Source organism: Xiphias gladius, chromosome 21 (genome assembly GCF_016859285.1).
Source record: "Xiphias gladius isolate SHS-SW01 ecotype Sanya breed wild chromosome 21, ASM1685928v1, whole genome shotgun sequence".
Lineage (NCBI taxonomy): Eukaryota > Metazoa > Chordata > Actinopteri > Istiophoriformes > Xiphiidae > Xiphias > Xiphias gladius.
In genome coordinates, this window is record NC_053420.1 from 4366975 (window position 1) to 4387500 (window position 20526).

The following is a 20526-nucleotide window of genomic DNA, read 5'->3' on the forward strand; positions in this document are numbered from 1 at the left end:
AGTGATGAGGGGAGAAAGAGAGAAGGAAAACAAGCAGGATCCTACAAGAGAAAATAAGGAGACGGACGGACAGAAGGAAATGTAGAGAAAGGGAGAAAGAGGTTGCAGGGAGAGTATTCCATCTAGACTGGCTGAAGCTTCATACTTGCTCGTCCTTAGCTGCTGACTGTCAAACGAAATGAATCCCTCCTCTCCTCTGCTTGTCTCTCCAGCGCCCCATCTCATTCTCCATCTTTCTTATTATTGTGCTTTTCCTCCTCCTCCCTCCCCCGTGTCTTTTCTCTCTCGTCTTCCTTCCCTTCTCGTCTGCTCCCGTCAGCGTTTTGCCGGTTTATTGAGGTTCAGGAAAGTTGTTTTTTTTAAGTTCGTCAGGATGATGATCACTAGAAGGTAAAAAGCAAGTAGGGATACCATGACTCCGAATTCCATCCATGTGCCTCTGGTACATTATTGGCTCCGTTGCTGCACGCTAACGCTTATGGACTGACACGTCAACATGTAATCATGCTTTGCGATAGTATGTTAAGTGACGAGTCCTTTGCGTCTGATGCCCTGTGTGGATGTAATAGAGTATGCACTCTGCTGTCGATCATCGCCACAACATGTCTAATTTCAGCCCAGGTCTCAAGCAACGGAGCAGGCATTTAATCAAATCAGTCTGTGGCAATAATGGTGCTAGCTTGATCTTTATAAATTGTTTGCAGTAGCCTAAAGCCTATTATGGTAATGTTATGTTAATGCTGTTCCACCCTGTCTCCCAGCTATCCTCTGTCCCACTAACTTCTGTAACTTATTGGGTTTTCTGTTTCTCTGGTTTTTTTTGGGTTTTTTTTCCATCAGCCTGTCTAAAAAGCTGAACCACATTTCGGGGGTTTCCTATAGATATATATTTAAGGCGGTACTGGATAGTAATATTAAAAGACCTCACTGTCATGATCTGCCCGTCTCACTGACTCTTGGCCTGGACTCTGTGCTTCCTGCTTTATTTTGTAATCACTTACCTGTCGTGCGTTTGGTGACAAAGACTCCCCGTCTTTGTGTTTTCCGCCCGCATTTTGTGATTGCTTGCCCCGCCCTAATCACTTTCACCTGTGTCCTATCGTCTTCCCCTCACTGGTGTATTTAAGTCTCCGTGTTCCCTTCGCTCCTTGTCCGTTTGCCCTCTTGTTCCACCCGAACGACTGTCAGTTTTATTTCGGCCATTAAAAGAGCGACTTCGCTCATCCAGCCTGCCTCCGTTTGTGTCTCCGTTTGGGTCCAGAAATCACTGGACATTACACTCCCTGTTATGTCCCAAGATAACGTCCAAAGTCAACCGCGACGTATCGAACGAGTCGGACACGTGGGAGCTGTAGTCTCCGTCGTCTCGCACATGATGTTACCACCACAAGTTAAACAAATACACGAATAAAACCAAAAATTAAAGCATCTAATGATGGAGTTAAACTATTTTATTTACGGTTGGAATAGAATAACAATACACCAAATTGTGCATTTACTCAACAATATAACAGTTTTCCAAAGAATCTGCAAATATACTTGTGTTTTAAATGACAATACGGTGGATAAAACTAAAGTTTACACCATTTTGTTACTCTTCTTATAACATTCAGTAATACATGAACAACTGATGGAAAGCAATGCAGATGGGAATTTGCTGCTTAATGCTTTGCTAACGTCAGCCTATGCTAACATTTGTCGACACTAACCTACTGGTGGGATGAAAACTTAAAAAATTACAATATACTTGTAAATGGAAGTTTGAAGTCCTCGGTCGTTCATTTAAATTCTGAATTTAAATTGTGATACACTCCCTTCTTTTTGCTGCTGCTGAGGTGCCGTTGGGCAACAAATGCAACAAAGTCGGCTGCTCCAATGACGCTAAGACGGCAGGAGACTGAAGGATGGAGCAGCTGACATTGAATGTGTTGGTGTAGCTCAGAGTATATGTTTTTATGTACGCTGCGTAAATTCTTATCGGTGAGAAAACCTGGTTTTTCCATCGGCATTGCTTCCAAAAGTTGCTCACATCACATGTTCCTGACAACATGAGAAGGCCTGTGATACTAGTTCATCTCATCTCATCCCAAAACCAAAACATCACCTTCATATAAGGGGCCTTAGGAAAATGACATGTTTTGAAATGTCTCAGGTGTCCTCAAAAGGCCTCAAATGACTTTTTAGCGATGAGAATTTAAGGCTGTGAGTGCTGCAGATAAAATGGCTTTATAGCATTGGACGAATAAAAAGGAGGACCTGCTCGGACGTTTTGTGGTTGGAGCCCAAAGCGCGTCGGCACCAGTTTACGAATGACGACGTGAGACGGAAATATGAACATACAGAGAAAGGCGAGGGGTAAATTCTTCAGGAACAGTGTTGAGAAACACAAGTTACTAAACTCCGTGGCACTTTGATTCTCACTGGGCTCACCCAACCTAAAAATGTATTCACTCATGGTAATGTGGAAAGCTTTGGATGAGAGGATCTACCAGATGGCATGTGGGGGAAACTTTTATGAGGGTTGGGTTGGGGAAGGGCCTCCGAGGAGAGCAAAAAAAAGGAGTTTGGGAACCGCTGCCTCTGCAGCACAGCAGACTGGAAGAGATGTGTTGCTTTTGGGATCCGCCAGCCACCGTTTCGTAACAGCCACAGTGGAGCTGCAGCTCCCCTTTCATCCTCCCACTCCTCCACCTCTTCACCCGGAGAGAACATGATATGTGTCTAGAAACGTCCACACTGTCACTCTAAAAAGAAAAGGACACAAACAGTGCTCTCGTTCCTTCTAATAAGTGAAACCCATGTACTTAAAAGGAAAAAGATATGGACGATTTAAGCACAGAAGGGTTTTTTTTTTCTTTTTTTTCCTTAAAGAACTTCAAAGGGAATTCTACCCAAATTCACTTTTAGGTTGATCTTCTGCAAAGACAGACAGAAACTTCACGGCTTTGCCGGTGCCGCCTTTGTGTGAATAATCAGGGTTACCAAATATGCCATCATTAAACTCAACAAAATCAAAAAGGTAAACTTTTCTTCTTCTTTGCATCAAGATTAGCTCCGAGCTTGGAAAGTAATGTGACTGATACAGGAGGCAGGTAAAGTTCTCATAGCCTACCGTGTTAACGCTCTTTGTTTTGTTTGTTTCGCAGCGGACGGCACAATTCTTTTTCAGGTTTTTTTTCAGCGTGTTCGAAGTATTTTGCAAGCAATTCATGCACTCACTCGTGTTCATTTATATATAAACCTCAAGTTAAAAACCAAAAATAAACAGCTAGCTAGCTAGCCAGCCCGCTCGGCCAGAGGAGGACTGTGTGTCTCCAAAAATGCAGAAACCTAAGTTCCTGTAGCTTGAAAGGAAATGAATTATTATTAGTAAGTTACAGTTAAGGCGGTTTTAGATCTGCTTGCTCCTTACTTGCGTTTGCTTGATTTCCTGAACACATCTTCTGTTCATCGGTCTATTCAAAGGTGAATTTACCCATGGTTTCACCCGCTCCACTTCATGCAAATCATGCAAATGCCAGCGTTTTAATCGGGGAAACTGGCCATAGCTACGCTGCTGTGCGTGTGTGGGCCCCTTACGGTGCCATTAGACTGAATAGAAAGTTGGGGAAACTGTCTGTTTTTTTGCAGAATGTCAACCTAAAAGGCAGTTAGGATGGAAAAGGACCCCAACAGACCTCCATTACTATTCTTAGAGATGGCTAGATTGCGAATGTTCTCGTTTTTTTTTTTTTTTTTTTTTCATCCTACTCTACTTGATGGTGCATTTAAACATCAATAAAGAAATAATAGCAACATTTTTCTAAGTTTAGAAAATAAGTCTTGATAAGAAACAGGTCAGAATGTTCGAATATTTACGCTGCAAAAAAATTTTTTTTTTTTTTTTTTTTTTGCTCAGTTTGTTCAATTAAGCCCACAGCAAGGAGTGGGGAGAATACACAAATAGTCAGTTGAAATATCAGTATATCAGAAATTCATTAAGAACATACGCAAAGATAATCATTTCCATAGATGACACTTAAATTACTTTAAGTAATGGGTTGAGATGGTGACACTGTAAAACTTTTTTTTGCGTTGTTTTGATTACTTTATGTGACAATTCTTAGTCCTTAGCCCTGACAAAATGTATATCTGTGTGTTTAAGGCCTCTACTTACATTACAATTGATAGTAGTAGATACATAATTAACATCCATGTGGCAGACACAATCAAAATATGGGGGAATGCAAAAACGTACATTTTTGGTGCTGATCGTGTCAACTACAGCGTCTGCATGGTTTCATTCCTTTCCCCTTCAAAGTTACAAAATGTCACAAACAAACTCTGATGAACAAGAAGCTTTTGATAAACCAAATTACACAGTCAATTTTAATAAACATTAACTACTCTTAATCCTGCTAGCCGTGTGGGCACATATTGTGTATCTCTCTCTCTCAAACAGTTAGAGAACAAACTGTTCTTGCGTGGGTCTCCTGTGTACATGTTTACACCGAAATTCACACTAATGCCAGAAGCTGCACCTGTAGCCATCATAGACAACCCACCGTTCACTGCGTGCCATACTGCTTGCTGCCATGCTGCCCCCCCCCACCCCCCACCCCCCCCGAAAGGAACTGTTGGGAACGTGCTTTAAATGGTAAAGTGAACAGTCAGCTTTTTTGTTAACATCGATTAATGCTTAAAATGTCTGTTTACTCGTGTTGTACAGGCAGCTGCTGCAGGTTAGATGTAGAAAAGATGGGAAACGTCTATGATGGTTACCACTGCAACTGTATAACTCTCATGTTGTGAACTACCTGCTCTAAATCTAGCTTATTATCATGCAATACTACTTTTCTTTTAGCCAACCAAGTCCCTGTTCTTGGACGCAAATGTACTCCTCTTTTATGGGGTTACTGAAAGAAAATGTAATGCCACGTGTGTAAACTCTCCTCTTTCATTGGTCCTCGATTGGGAAATCAGCCCTCAAAATACATTTAAATTTTGGCACAAAAGAACACGGACAAAAACACATTCCTTGGGTCACATTAAAAGGAGTTAAGTGATATTATATATGTTTATATACGTATATATTTCATTTATACAACTGTTCTAATATCACCTCTTTTATCCATTCCATTTATAAAAATTTTATTTTTTCTAACTACCAGGCAGTCATGAGATTAAAATCCATGCTACTCAATGTGATTTAAATGATCCTGCATTTTTCAAATCAGAAATTCTCATGTTACATGGGGATATTAAGTTTCAGCGTCTTCTGACGTCAACGGAGATCCTCAGAGACTACATGACACTCTCCCTGGAATAGTTATGGAAAAAAACAAAAAAAAAACATGAATGCACAGCATAAAATGACAGACCTTAACAAGTCATTTTCAGTTCACGTTTTCAGATTTTCAGTGTTTCTGTTTTTTCTTGGACAACAGGACAGTATGTGTCATTCGGTTGTCTTTGTCGAGTCCGACTGCAGTGAAAACCACTGGCTAAGCTTGTCATTTTCCATAGCTTGTAGTGAGCAACTAAAAAACTGCAATGACTGGATGTTTTTTTGATTATTGCTTTACAGAATGTAGCTAATTTGTTTGGAAATAGATATAGTATTAATATCCCTGCAACACTGCTACTGGCAAAACGGAGGCCACTTTTGCAAAGTTTTTTTTTTTTTTTTTAAGAGTAAAATTACTCCAAATTCTATGGTTTAATTAAAATATTAGTTGATTAGTTTAAGATAAACTCGATTTTGTTCTGAAATCTTGCCTTGAGGTTCAAAAAAGAAAACTTCATTTGCAAAAAAAAAAAAAAAAAGTGGTATTTTAATTTTTCCTTGGTTTTTTTAATCTCTTCCTGTAGATTTCAGTTACTGTCTGAAGCCCAAAATGAAATTCAGTCGCTCTTGTAAAAATCTGAATGAAATTGCTACATATGCATGTTTTCCTTCATTGGTGTTGGGTCTCAACCCAAAATACGGTATTTCATTTCTCCTCTTTCTGTGTAGCGTGTAGCTCATGCTTAGTCTTATCACGTTGGCTGCTAATTAATTAGACGTTTTAATCAGTCATGCGGATGCTACCAGCTAATGCTACAATCTTACGGTAACTAGCAAGGATATCCCTTCTCTCCCTCAGAGTTTTAACATAAATCAACAAAGTCGTTATACTGTAGATTAACTTTGGCTCACTCCAAAAGACACTAACAACCATAATATTTACACATAAAAACGACATTAAGATTCATAAAGTGCCCAAATGAAATACATATACTTCTGTTCTGTAATAAACTATAAGTTTCTCTACAGTGTGCACATTGTGTTCCCTTTAAATTCATCCTATTTTTGTGTCCTTTTTTGAAATCTGTGAAACCCGACGTCAGTCCAGACAGATCCTTTGTTTGCATGATGCAAAGTACATTTCATGCTTCCTCAACCCCCCCCCAAGTTGTAGCATGGCTAATCACCAGGTGCCTTCGCTGTCTGTGGAGTAGGGCTGTAATTTAGAAATACAAGGGACGCTTCTCTGCACAGCCTGAATGCTGCTGTCAGCTGTTGTGAGTGGTTGTTTCTGTTCCTCCCTCACGATGGCACATGCCATAAGGTAACTGAAGAAGAGGAAGGAGAAGACACTTGCTGGTAGAAATTGGCACAGTAGAAACTGGTATTGGATAACTGTTAGCCAAAGCTTCTTTTTTTTTTAAAAAGGAGAGGAGGAATCTTAACAAGTATTAGCTAAAGAGCAGTCCGAACTACAATTAAACTGGGATATACAGCAAGTTTTCAGCCCTGCACTGTCAGCCAGGCTACTATCCTCAACGCTGTTGGAAACGTCTGTAGTGGCGTCATGTGTTGGCGCTACAGCACAGGTACAATACTGCCCCCTGCACTAGATACAACCTCGACAAATGGGTGGAATGTGAAAATTTAGAAAACAGAATTGAACCATATGAAAATAACACCCTCCAAATGTCAGACCCTATTTAGACCTGGCTGGTTCACGCCAGTCGTGTTTAGATCGCATCCTGATAAGCTTTAACCACACTGCATTTGCACGTGCTAGTCACATGCCTCTACGGTTAGTCCCTTTGGAATTATGATTGCAATCTAATACCCATGCATATTCCATGCATAAAATCCAATTGTGTTGGGCAGTAACGCCAGATATCTGAATTTGCCATTTTCAACGTTGGGCTTCAGTGGACACTTAGCAGAATTTGTGCATGAAGAAGGGCTCTGGGTGACACACATTATTTAGAGAGACAAATGCTTTTACGCTTACCCCATCGGACTTAATCAAAATCACCTCCTGAAGTGGTTCGGGTGATCAAATTTCAAACAATTTTTTATGCGTTATGCCCACATAGGCTGGAAATCTCTATTTCAACATAATCAATTTGCTACAGATACAAGAAACAACCAGGTAAAATGGGAACTCGGATCACATTTTTCTAAAAACCCACAAGGCTGCATGCTTTCATTCCTACCAAACACGACACTTGCTGATTTTACTAATTGCGCATTCCACAAAAGATGACAAAATAATCCATAAAATCAGCTCATGTCTTGATTGATCGCAATGAAAATGTACAGACCCCTTGAGCATAATGGCACATGGTCTTTGGGAACTCAGAACCTGCCTTTCCGCCATATACATCCACCCAGGAACCAACTGATACCTGGCATTGGAGCTTAATGCAATTTACTGCAGTGCTCACAAACTGGGAGGATAGAAAGCCAGCACTACTCTGAATCCCCAAGATCAGGTAGAGATCTAGATCCTTACAGAAGATTAAATGGGACTTAATTAATGTCTACTCCACTCACATAAACTTAGTACCAAATGAACTGAACACTGAAGGGCCAAGTGTGCGACACAAAAAACAAAAAACAGCTCAAGTCAGAGTTTGAAACCAAGACGTCTTGATGGTTTCAACAAATAAGTTTAATTCTTTCTCTGAAAGTCTTCTTCAGTCCTGCTGCGCACATTTCCATTCACTGCTGTCCCCATGCTCCTGCAAACTGGGAGGCTGGTGTCTCAAACAATCCGAGGGCTTCCTCGCACCCCCTTCGAGCTTGTGGATAGACAGATAACACTCAGAGGCTGTCCAGCTCCTTAATGAGGACACAGAGAGACAACGAGAAGTCCTGGCAATGAGAATCGAACGTAGGCTGTGAAGAAGGCGCGTAGCTGAAGCAAAGCTGAGCCCGCAGTGTATTGTGGTCCCAATAGGATGTGATCAATGTCTGCAACCAAGCCTTCCTTTGAAGTATCCTCATTAAGTAGGTTTTTGTTTTTTCATCAAAGAGATCTGAAGAGAGCAAAAATTTCCTTGTGAGTCTGAGGGGCCGTCGGTTGCAACAACAAAAGAAATTTGCTTCCCTTGGGTCTCGGGAAACAGTCTGATACAATATCAAAAAAATTACAGTACATTTCCGATGAGTGCCAGAATTATCTACTGATTTGTAAAATAATTTCCCAATCAGGGGAGTGATTCATTCCCCAGTGTGGTTGGACCTGTCGAAGTGCCGTTGTGTAAGATAATTAACAACTACCTGCTCCAGGGGCAGTACCACCCAGCCGACCCGGGCACAGGGCTACAGGGTATATAAAAATGTGTCTTAGGACATAGTTGAGAGAGCAATGGAATCTTAGTCGCAACAACGAAAATCTGTATCTTTTGCGTGAGTCTTAGGATCGCTCACAACAGGGCCCAATGGTGCTCTCCAGGGACATCTGGGAGGAGTGGCGGATGAGCGGTGCCATCGTTGGGTCCACCATGGAGGAGGTAGGGAAGAGCTTGTACCAGCCAATCACCATCGTGCTGAGGTCCAGCTCCTCCAGTAGGATTCGAGCTACGCCCATGAAGCATTTGCGGTCCATCCGTCCATAGTTGCCCCAAACAATCACCTGTGTTAGAGAATAGCAAGGCAGTTATTTATTTATTTTTTAGTTATATTCTATTCCTAAAATAGTTCATTTTCCCAATAACATAGATAGATAGATACATAAAAGCAAAAACTGAGAGAGGCATTATGAGTTCTGTTCATTTATTTTTTAATCAAAAAAACGTCTTCAGAGATGTAAACCTTTACACCAGGTGTTCTCCAAAACGACTCTTTGACATAAGTGGCTGACATAATAACATCACCTTAAAAACTGTCTTCTTAGTCTTTAAGAATCTCAAATGGGATACCTGAAATAGACCACCGCATCCATGATACTGAAGAACGAGTGCCTATGAAAACTACACAGGCTCGTGCAATGGCACTGTTGTCCAGGAAGTGTGACATTCCTGTAACTGCCTGGTAAACACCCATGTCCCTGCCCCAGGTGGTAAAACACCGGCTTTGTGTTTGTAGTCGTCAAAGTCAAACCCAGATAATATTACCTGGGTTGTTTTCTCAGACTTTAGAAAAAGCGCCCTTCAAAGTCCCAGAAGACATTTATAAAACTGTTTTCACCGGCTGAATAGTGCCAGCCATGACAAGTAAACTGAACTTCATTTAAACACTGGAACATGTCCTGTTTAAAACTTGTCCTTAAGTTATAGGCTACTAAAACACTTGGTTAAGGTTAGGAAAAGATGGTGTTTTTGGTATATATCATATATTATCAATATAGTGTATCTGACAAGGTCAACACACCTCATGCTTCAAGTTAGCGTTGACTCTTTCAGTATTTAACAGAGACCATTATACGGTATTAACCAGGTAACCAGGAGTTTTCTAAACATAACCAAGAAAAGACTAATCATGCCTTAATTGCTATGAGTGTATACTATAGGGAAAACAAATGAAATTCATTGACAGTGAAAATTTTGCAAGTATATTCAATGTAAACATTTCCCCAGTATGGTGATACAAAAGCATCATTTTGACAAGACGCCTTGCGAGCGGCTCTGTGTGGAGGCAGCCAGGCACAGCAGTGCTTTGAGCTAAATGCTAATGTTGGATGGCTAACATGGTCACAGTGACAATGCTAACATGCTGAGGTTCAGCAAGTATAATGTTTACCATGTTCATCGTCTTAGTTTGGCATGTTAGCAGGGTTAACATTTGCTGATTAGCACTGGAGACAAAGTACAGCTGAGGTCGATGGGAAAGTCATTCGTTTTGCAGGTTTCTGGTCATAAACCAAAAAAAATCTACCAAACTGAATTTTTAATTGATGATGGAACTGGAGGAGAAATCCACTGAAGTCTGTAGGACAGATCTTCTGGGGACTGTTTGTACAACACTTCATGGTAATTCATCCAATACTTGTTGAGATATTTCAGTCTGGAACAACTGAAAAGATCAAAGCAAATAAGTACATGAACATAAATTTTAGGATAGAGGCCTTCCCATAAATTGAAAAGGAAAAAAAAAAAGAATTAAACAAAAAAGTGTTTGCAATTATATTTTACCCTGCCTTAAAGTTTGTTTTTCCTTTAATGCCAGTATTAATCAACAGTCCCCATAATGAGCTGCCTGATGACACTTCAACAAATGGAAACCCACTGTCGATCTTCTGGGAGAACATGAAACCTGCAGTGTTTACTCAGAGGGGGAAAACGTGTAACTTAAACACTGTTGTATTTTACGGTCCATTCTCCAGCTATGCTAGTATTTAGGCTATATTGCCATAAACTTAAAATCATCGCGTAATCTTGAATAGAAGGTACCGTTCAGCAAAGTTCAGGCTGCAGGTAGATGTACTTAATGGTCACCTCACTGTTTCCCGATCACTCAACAGAATTCAATTTATTTCAAGGGATTTAACGCCTAAACGGGGCTTCAAAGGCCCTTGAAACCCGTACATAAAGCATTCTGGGGGTAATGGAGAACCAGACAGATTAACTGACAAAGTGATAAGGTTAAGAGGGTGGGGTTAATTAGCAGTAATCCACGTGGTTTGGAAATCTGCTCTGAAGCAATACTGGGGTTTCTCCCTGCTACAGCAGCACAGAGCAGGCTGAGATGTCAATTATAGTAAACGAAGAGGGATTGTGTGTGTGTGAGGAGAGAGGGGAGACAGAGGCGGGATACAGAGAGAGAGAGAGAGGGAGACGATGGTGGTATGTGCTTGGAAACCTGTGTCCTCTGTCTCCTGACATCCTGATAACGTCGGGGCTCATCTCCAACGGCCCAACATCTTGTCGAGCGGCGGACGAAATAATCAATATCCGTCCGCACGTGTGTCCTGTCTCGCGTGGTGGTCTTGCGTGCACGCCAGCATGCCAATTTGTTCGGTACATGAGAGTGTGTGTGTGTGTGTGTTTCTGCGAGTGATTTACACAGAGACTCAGAGGAAAAATTTGCTTCAATCTATTCCCTCCATCTTTCTGTTTTTCTGTCTCCCTGCGATCAGTTCTAGTAAACAAGGTCCTGACCTCAACCGCTACAACTTAGAGGAGAGAGAGCGACATGTGAAGAAGGAGAAACCGGTGGAGTGTTAAGTATTCAAGTATGTATCAAAAGTGCTTTGGTGTACATTTGATCCGGGGCTGTTTCTCGTGGTTCCGATCACTTAGCTCCAATGAAGGGAAATCTTAATACTACGGCGTCCAATGACATTCTAGATAATAGCGGTCTTCCGACTTCGCGGCAGCAGGTTTGGGGAAGGTAGTAAGGCCTACTTCGAACGCTCGACATGTCTGTATCTGGGCCACTCGCAGTTTTGACACCAGAAGCTGCTCCTGTTTAGAAGAGACGGAATAATAAATAACGATGGGAAAAGAGAGATAAGACTGACACATTTAGAAAAAAATACTTTTCCCAGTGCTGAAAAAAACTCTCTGTCTGCATATTTATGTGGACAGAGATTATTTTTATCTCCGTCCACATAAATATGTGGACGGAGATGAAAATGCAGCATTAGCTGAAAAATATATCACCCGCCGTCACACATTAAGGGTAATGGAAAAAAGAAAAATATTCTAAATGTTATGAGCCGTTATTATTTTTTCTATTGTTGGTCGACATTTAGTGTTTAAACTCTAATCGTCTGTCATGTACTTTTTTGCAACAATGGCTGTGACCTACCCTATGTAAATAAAGCATACCTGTATTTGAGCTTTGACAGAAAGATAACGGCTGATGTTTAAATAGAACGGGAACCACTAGCATCTAAACACACTCGGAGGTGGGCTGAGATTCCATGCACTCGGAGCGCAGGAGATAAGAGAGGAAATTAGATGATCAGGCGACAGGAGCAGAGAGTGCAGGGCGGAGGACGGGAGAAAGACGGACAGCCGATAATTAGAAAGGAGGCATTTAGCGGCTAATTACGCCTCGAGAGCAGCAGCGGGTCCTTCTCGGGCCCCTCTTCAGGCCCTCTCACCGAACACACAGCAGCTCAGACCCGCAGCCTTCGAAAACCCACTGACCCGACCTCTGCTGACACACACACACACACACGCGCCTGTCCCAGCAGCATTATACAAAAGTTACACTGACCTAAATGCAGATTATCAAAGTATCAGCATCGGTATAAATGGTATGTGTCTGCTATGTGGCTGTTGGCCGGTTTCAGCTTGTGATGTTTGAGGACGTTTGTCTGAGCTTGTATTGTAGACTTTTCCACTTCAAATATTAAATAACTTTTCTTTTTTTTTATGTGTGTGTGTGTGTGTGTGTGTGTGTTGTTTTTTTTTTAACCAGTTCAACTGTAATTTGTGCAGAGCTCATTTGGCCTCTGGAGCACACATCGATTTTTCTATATTTAAAGTGCATTATCACACTTAACACACTGCAAAATAGATAAGCGAAGTCCCGGCGCTTTGGAATCTGACAGTTGCTACTGAACTGGCTTTCGACCTAATACATGTTCTCCCAGGGCATCAGTAAGTGTGATAAAGTGTTTTCATTATTTTGTCTATGGCTGTATAAAGTCCTGTTTGGGCGGGAGGAACATTAACTGCGATTATAAAGAGATGCCGAATAAAATAGCAAAACGACCAAGCACAACTATGCACATAGACAGAACTTCACTGATTGAAACAGTGTTATGCAGATCGAAGCGCAGGTCATTTTCTGCTTTCATTTCTGAGGTTATTTGTAACACACGGTACACTGAAGTCGTGTAAAACCTGCATCTGAATTAATTGGGATTTCCTCACCGCTAAGTGCGTTTAACGCTAGGAGAATGTTCACATTTGGGGAGAGAGCACGTTCCTTGACCGTGCAGCCTAAAACCTTCGCATCTGAAGTAAATACTCCGATATGATGGCAAAAAAACAAACAAACAAAAAAATCGGTTTCCGACATTTTAATGAAAATGTGTGTAAAGTCACATGCTTTGAAATAAGAAATGTTCTGTAAAGGCTGCAAACACAGAGATAGTCTCGGAGTTGTCGGTTGAGGGAGGGTTTTGAATGAATTTTCAACAGGGACTTTAGCGGCGCTCTGCTGTGCTAAATCAGGAAGTGACAAATTGAAAAGCGCTGCTGATTTCAGCGATTTTCATTATCCAGTGTGAATGAGTTTGATGAAACTCAGCTGACAGCGACACAGACAGCAGATAATTAAGAGGGAGGCGTTTAGTGGCTAATTACACAGCGACTGGATCAGCAGAGCAGCCTTAGGTAGAGCTACTGGCCTCTCCGCTGAACACAACCACAGTTTCTACCCACCGATTACTGAGGAAATCTGACACATGTCAGGGTTAAGACACACGTGTGCATGTCGGTGGTCTGCGTCATGTAACCGTAGCGATCGCAAAGCGAAGCATCGTCGTAACAAGGTCACAGAAAAAAGAAAAAAATCCCAAGAGTGAACGAAGGGAATTGCGACAAACACAGGTGAAAAGAAAGAAAGAAAGAACAACAAATAAGAATGGAAAATGATTGAATTCATAAATAAAATGATGAAATACTAATTTGGATTGAGCAGGAAAAAAATAATACAGGCCAAGAGATGAAGGAAGGATGAAATAGTAGAAAAAGGATCAATGAGAAAAACGTAGCTGAAAGAAAAGAAAGGAGAATGAATGGAAAATGAATGGAAGCATGACAGGTAAAGAATATAAAATAGACAGAGGAAAGAGGGAAAGAATTGAGAGAGCTGAGAATCCGCTGTAATAATGAGTCTCTCTCTGAAGCCGAAGCTCAAACAAGTGAAAGAACAAAATCAGCTCAAACGTCCTGCCGGTCCCTCGGGTCAGATTCTCACTGTAAATGTTAAGCTCTGCTTTCCAGCTTCCTCTGCTGTGTCTCCTCGGCACCACCCCAACGTTTCCCGCAAAGTCAGAAAAAGGAGGCCGCAGCAGTTCTCGGAGTGACTGGCATTCATTAATCCACATGGGCCTGGTGGAACTGTTTCTTTAGATATATAGTGACGGTCTATCAGCGTTGGGCCGTGACTGGCGTCACCGACTTGCCTTCTCCCGCAGCCCCTTTGTGCTTGTGTTGTTATAGTACCGCATGTTTTTTAGCCACGCTATCTCAATGTATCTGCAGTTCTGTAAGTCACTCATGGTACCCACAGAACGAAACCTAATGACTTTGGCGATCCTCTGACTCTTCCTCCCGTGCCGCATTTCGGTCCAGTGCTTTGTTATACGACCAGATATCTGCAAAACTACAGACATTCCCATCAGGCTCGGTTTATTTTGTGTTTAGTGCTACTTATCAAACACCATAAACGAAGAGGGTGAACATGGTAAACCTATAACTTGCGAAACATCAGCATGTTAGCTTTGTTGTTATTAGCATGTTAGCGTGCTGGTCTCATTGTATTTTGTTGATGGTTCAGGGCAAGTTCTGGTTTGATTAAAATGTCCGTTGGTTTTGTGCATTACCGAACTGCTTCCACACTGTAAGTGTTTCCATCTTTTATAACATCCATCACTGTCAAAAGTTTTAGAACGCCTCCATTTTTCCAGCTGTTATTGAAATTTACATAATTCAGTATCTCAGGGTTTCTGAAATTAAAGCATAGAACGAATATACAGTTCGAGATTTTAAAAACAAGGAATCATAGAATCTTTTTGTTGAACTAAATTTAATTGAAACTTTTTTGACTCATCCAGCGGCCGAAAACACTTGTGACGTTCTTTCTACAATTGAAATGAAACGTTGTTCAGAAAGTTCCTACCAACTCTGTAGCAAAGGTTCCCACAAATGTGTGGCACTCGCAGGCTGCTTTGCTTTCACCTTCTGTCCGGTTCGTCCCAAACCAGCTCCATGGGGTTCAGGTCCGGAGACTGTGCGGGTCTTCCATCATGTGAAGCCACCGTCCGGTTCTTTTCTTCTAATGTTTTGGGTCGTCGTCTTGTTCCAACACTGCCTCTGTACAATCGTTTGCATTAACTTCCACTTTCTTCATTTACTTCCATGGCTGCAGGAAAGCTGTACGTTAACCAATTTCTCAATCCCTGAAAAAGGCTTGCTCTCTTTTACATGGTTTTTCAGTTTTTGGTGGCCTAAACTGTTTTTTTTTTTAACCTTGGGCACTTTACCTTTGAACTTTGTACCATTAAAGGTTGTTAACTGGACTGGAACTGCTGAAATTTCAGTAAAAACTGGACAAATGAGGATGTTCTAAAACTATTGACCGGTAGTGAATTTGCTGTTTTATCCTTCTCTTGGTCGCTTTCAGGGTTAAATTCTGTGAAGCAAACCCCGTCTAAAAGCTGAAAACAAGTTTAATGTCTGTTTCATTTCATAACTGTCTATTTGCTGGGTTGTCAGTGTTGCGAATCAGTGGGCTGTGATGCTGCATCTCACCTGCACCACTTTCCCCTGTGGACTTTCAGAGAAGACCAGGACCTGGTTGTAGAGAGGGTCCAGACTCTTCCTCACGGACTTGGTCTTCTTCTTGGCCACACAGATGCCGTTCTCCAGGAGGTAAACTTTGATGTAGGCCGCTGGAACGACAGCAGACGGAAAAGTGAAACCCTAAACTCCCTTCAGAGTACTCTGCGACTGTTGCCTTCAAACTCCCTGTGCACTGGAGTTTTCAGTGACCTTAGAGGTCAACGAGATTCAGGGATCAACCCTGTCTCTATACTAATTAAACTGCGACAGCAAATACGTTTTGTAAGAAAAGTAATTTTCTATTTCCATAATGAGGATATGTTGTTAATTCACGTTTTTGTCGAGTCACAAATATATTGTTGCTGAACTCAGTGGTGAAATGTTCACAGACAACTTAGTTATTTTCCTCCAAAATATCCAATCTTGCAGGACAATATCCACTTGTAGCGACTACACCATTATTAAACAGTTTTATGGTTCTGTTTAGACTCTTACAGCACCTGATTAAGGTCAGGGAAAGATCTTGATCTGGTTTAGCGTATGACTGTCTGACTGACACACACACACACACACACACACACACACGCACACGCACACACACACACACATACACACACTGCATGCCTTTTGTCCTTTATGTTAGCTGAGAAGATTAAAAAATCAGACCCTGACACACTAGTATTTGTCTTCACACCATCTATGGTTTTCCCTTCATCTCTCTTTTTACGTTCATGATTTTTCTCCCATTGACATGAAATTGCTCTCTACTCGTTTCTCTCCTCTCCATCTCTTGTTTGTGCTTTGCTCTGTTTATTATCTTCTCCTCTTTTATCTCTCCCTAAAAGTTTTCCCAGATATAGCTTTTTTGTTTGTTCCTTTTTTTTTGCCGACGCCGGTTTGTTCTTATGCAATTAGGATCAATGGTTGGTTTAATATTATGCAACCGCAGAGGGGAACTACAATCAGAGTTATTAGTTTGTTGTTACACAATCCAACCTGCTGCAAAATGAAAAGAAATTAAAAAAAGCAAACACAGCAGCGCAGTCATGTTGACGTCATGTCAGTCCTGGTTCTATGTCCTGTGACCCCATGCATATCACTAATAAGACTACCACTCATCTTATCAATTCACTTGCTGGTTGTTTGCTCAATCGATTTATTTGTCGGCTGGTTTATTGCTGTGTTTCATATACATTTAAGAGCAACTCACGGAGTTTAATAGGGATGAAGCTGAGCTATAACTTACTAACTAAAACTATTTCTTTTTCTCGCTCTGTTCTGCTTTTGAATGACCATTGTTCATTTAGTCTGTTGGTCAACGAGCAATCAGTGTATTTCTTCTTTTTTCTTGTCTTCTCAGGTTTGTTTTTTTATTCTTTTTCATTCTTCTCGTTCCTTCATTCATTATTCTCGGTCAGGGAGGAATTGTAATAGCATTTAAGTGCGTGTGTACCTCATCTCATCTTGGCTTTCATTTTTGCTTTTCTTTTCGGGGTTTTTTGTCAAAAAAAAAATTTAAAAAAAATCCAACCATTCAGACCAAATATCGCAGGTTTGACTACACAGACACTATGAACCAACATATGAAGTCAGAGCAACATGCTGCATGTTTTCCTACAGCATCAGCTGAAGCTAGTGTAGCTCTTACATACAGTACCTAGCAGATCGTCTCGCTCTGCTCTGCACGTTAACTCCCTGAACACTAAAAACACCATTTCCACTTCTTCACCCATGCATCTTTCAAATCTTCAGGCACCATAACTGTGTTTTTGGAAAATATAACCCATCAGGTCCATTGCCGGCAGTTTTGTGTGGCGCTGGTGCTATTTGCTGGCTACTGATGCATTCGTGTGCCGCGGGGATCTGCATGATCGAAGATAAACAGCAGCCAAGCAGCCTTTTTAATGAGAGACGCCAAAATTAGATTTTATGTTTTAAAGCTGAATATATGATGTTTCTGGGGTAAGGTAACATCCTGCTTTGATTCTTTTGATTGTTAAGTCAACAGACTAGAGGGGTACGGACTGACCTGGAGGTCCCTTTGAACCTGCTTTCATGGTGAGTCCTCTGGCCTGGACGACCTCCACCTCCAGACCTCCGTTCCTCTCCAACAGACCGATCTCTACATCACCTGGATGGGTGGGAACACAGGGGTACTTAAACAATAGGGGTGGAGGAGGTAAATGTGCGCGGCACTCCAATCCAAAATTCTGTCTTTCATACGATGATTTATTACCGTGTGGTGTCAGAAAAGTTTGCACGAGGTGACGTACTTGAAATAAATATACAGTGAACGTGAGATTTCTAAATAACTCCCTGGATAACACAGTAGGTGTCACTGTAAACCCATAAAGCAACAACACATTTTAGTGATAGTGTTGTTGGTTAAGAGAAGGTGCAGCCATGTACACATAGATTTTAGTGCAGTTTAAGATCAATGGACAGGACCAAGTGGAATCCAGACCGGAAAAGGCGAGGGCCAGGACCAAATGAGGTCAATTCAAGACCAAAACACTGCATTATGTTCAGCTGGCAGACGCTTTTGTCCAAGGAAACTTACAATGAGTGGAATGAAGGTCCATAGGAACAAGGGCTAGATGTCCTCCAAACAGAATAAACATGGGGCAACAGAGATGGTGCTCCATTTCTTTGGTGTTGTAGATTTAATCCTTTACCATCCATGTAATTAGTACCCGTATTTTGACTCATGAATGTTTCATCCCTTAGCTACATTCAGCAACGCTTGATATTTAACCTTTTAGCCTCTTTTAGCTCATTGTTTTGTTTTGGCTGCCCCTTCACTCTGTGATTCCATCTCAGCATTCACATCACCCCTGTTCTGCAGCAGCAGCAGGCAGCTGTTTTTGGCAAACATGCTCTGATAAATTCATTCTGCACAACCTGCCAAGCACCAAAGGGCAGGTGAAGAAAAGCTCTCCCCCCTTTTGATCAAAATCTGTGCATTACTGGTTTAACTGCCCCTTTTCTGATCAGATAAATGAAACGTCTTCTCCTTCCACTCCTTCCACTCACCGAGAGTCACTTTTGGATATTAGTTTCGGTTAAATGTCCCCAAAATGACAAAATGCATTCCTTTGAAAGTGACAGAGCGCAGATGACGGCCAAGTTATTCTGGGTTCTCTGACATTATATAATGTTGGACTGGACAGCAGGTTTGGAGTGGAGCTGGTCCAGTTAGTGTCACTGTTGTCGGGCCAAGGACACTGTCTGGCTGCCAGCGAGGAAACTGACCCACTTACAGTAGATTACTGCTGAGGAGGACAGGCTGCATGCAATATTTCCAGTATATATAGCCTAGAAATGAATAAATACAGGGGGCGATGAGAAAACCTCTGCAGAGGGACACAGCTCTGATTAATGAGGCACTTTTTTTTTGCCAGTGTTAAAATGATTTCAGCGATCATCTGGCTCAGCTTTATCAGGAAATAAGCTGTTTTTTTTCTTTTAAATTTTCAGATTTCAGAGTTTTTTTCTTGTTGCCTGTTTCAGGGGCATTTCACAGAGTCTAGCTGCTAGTTTTGACCCGCAAATCTTCATAGTCTACCTCCCAGTTTAGAGATGAGTAAGAAAAGTAGGAATAATTCAAATTTTTAGTCTATAAATATACAGACATAGATGTAAAAATACATGAGGGACTGACTGCAGAAGAACTTTCTGCAGTCAGGTTCTTTAGTGAATGATTAGAGTTGAAATAGTCAAAGGTAAAAAGAAAAAAAATGTCTCTCCTCTCTCACCCATGGATGTGGTCGCCAGTGTCTGTCGCCCAACGAACTGGGCGGGTCCCATCCCATCCAGGAAGTCGCTGAACTGGGCATCAGATGCCAGACACATACCGCTATAGTTCAGACTGCAGAGAGAATGAAAGAGGCAGACAAAGAGAGACAGGTGGTTAATCGTGGCCGGGCAGATCTCACCTCTCATCGTCAGGCAGATAGCGAAAGTGAGTCAGGGACCGGAAGATGACGACAGAATGCAGGAGAGGAGAAACAGAGTCAAGACAAAAACAGTCTGGAGGAATAAGGAGATAGGAAGAGACAAAAAAATAAAGAAAAATGAAAAGAACTGAGGACTGCAAGCCAGTTATCACTCCTGTTTCAACTTAGTTGAACTCCCAAAATTCAAACTGGCTCCCTGAAACTAAACTCAGACTGTTGGCTTTAATGTTTCACCCCATGTGTCCTCATTTAGTGTGTGTTTTTGTGTGTAATGCAAAGGAATCAGCTCAGAGTGCTTTGGTGGCAGACTGCCAGGTATACTACAACTGTGTGTGTGTGGGTGTGTGTCTGTCTGTTCCATGGACAACAGCTAAACGATCAATCCACCCTAATATGCTGTGATGTTGATGTATAGCTTCAATCTGCGATGCACAGAGGCCTGTTTCTGTGTTAACCAAGCTCCTGCAGCCATGGGTCACCCACACAGGTGCGTCCACTTGCTTCGGCCTATAATTTAACCTCTTCTCAGGACCTGTGCAGACTCTGACAGACTGATACCTCTCTGACTCTCCAGGTAGTTTCTCTGGACCTGTTAGAGCAGGACCACAGCAAATTCCCGTCAGAACTACCCATCTACAAAAACGAGCGGAAGTCTACTCAGCCGGAAGAACGGAAACAGGTGTGCGGGGCCTGTAAGTAAAAGTCCTGCATGGGCGATTCTAACGGTCTAAAAGTATACAAGCATTATTATTGGTAAAATGCTTTTTTTTTTATGACGAATGCTGATACATTACTACTAGAAGAAGAGAAAAAAGAGAAAAAAAGCTTTGTACTGAGGACTACA

The 20526-nt window shown here is 41.6% G+C and overlaps 1 protein-coding gene across 3 annotated transcripts in view; it reads right to left on the reverse strand.

The window, feature by feature from the left end:
- Positions 1–8678: 8678 nt before the first annotated feature.
- rims4 (regulating synaptic membrane exocytosis 4) overlaps positions 8679–20526 on the reverse strand; it is a 47578-nt gene continuing 35730 nt past the window's right edge. For all 3 annotated transcript variants that reach the window (XM_040115940.1, XM_040115941.1, XM_040115942.1), the window contains 4 exons: positions 19482–19594; positions 17756–17857; positions 15697–15836; positions 8679–8897 (listed from right to left, as the gene is read on the reverse strand). In XM_040115940.1, coding sequence (XP_039971874.1) covers positions 8679–8897; positions 15697–15836; positions 17756–17857; positions 19482–19594 — 574 coding nt within the window. The remainder of the gene's footprint in view (positions 8898–15696; positions 15837–17755; positions 17858–19481; positions 19595–20526) is intronic.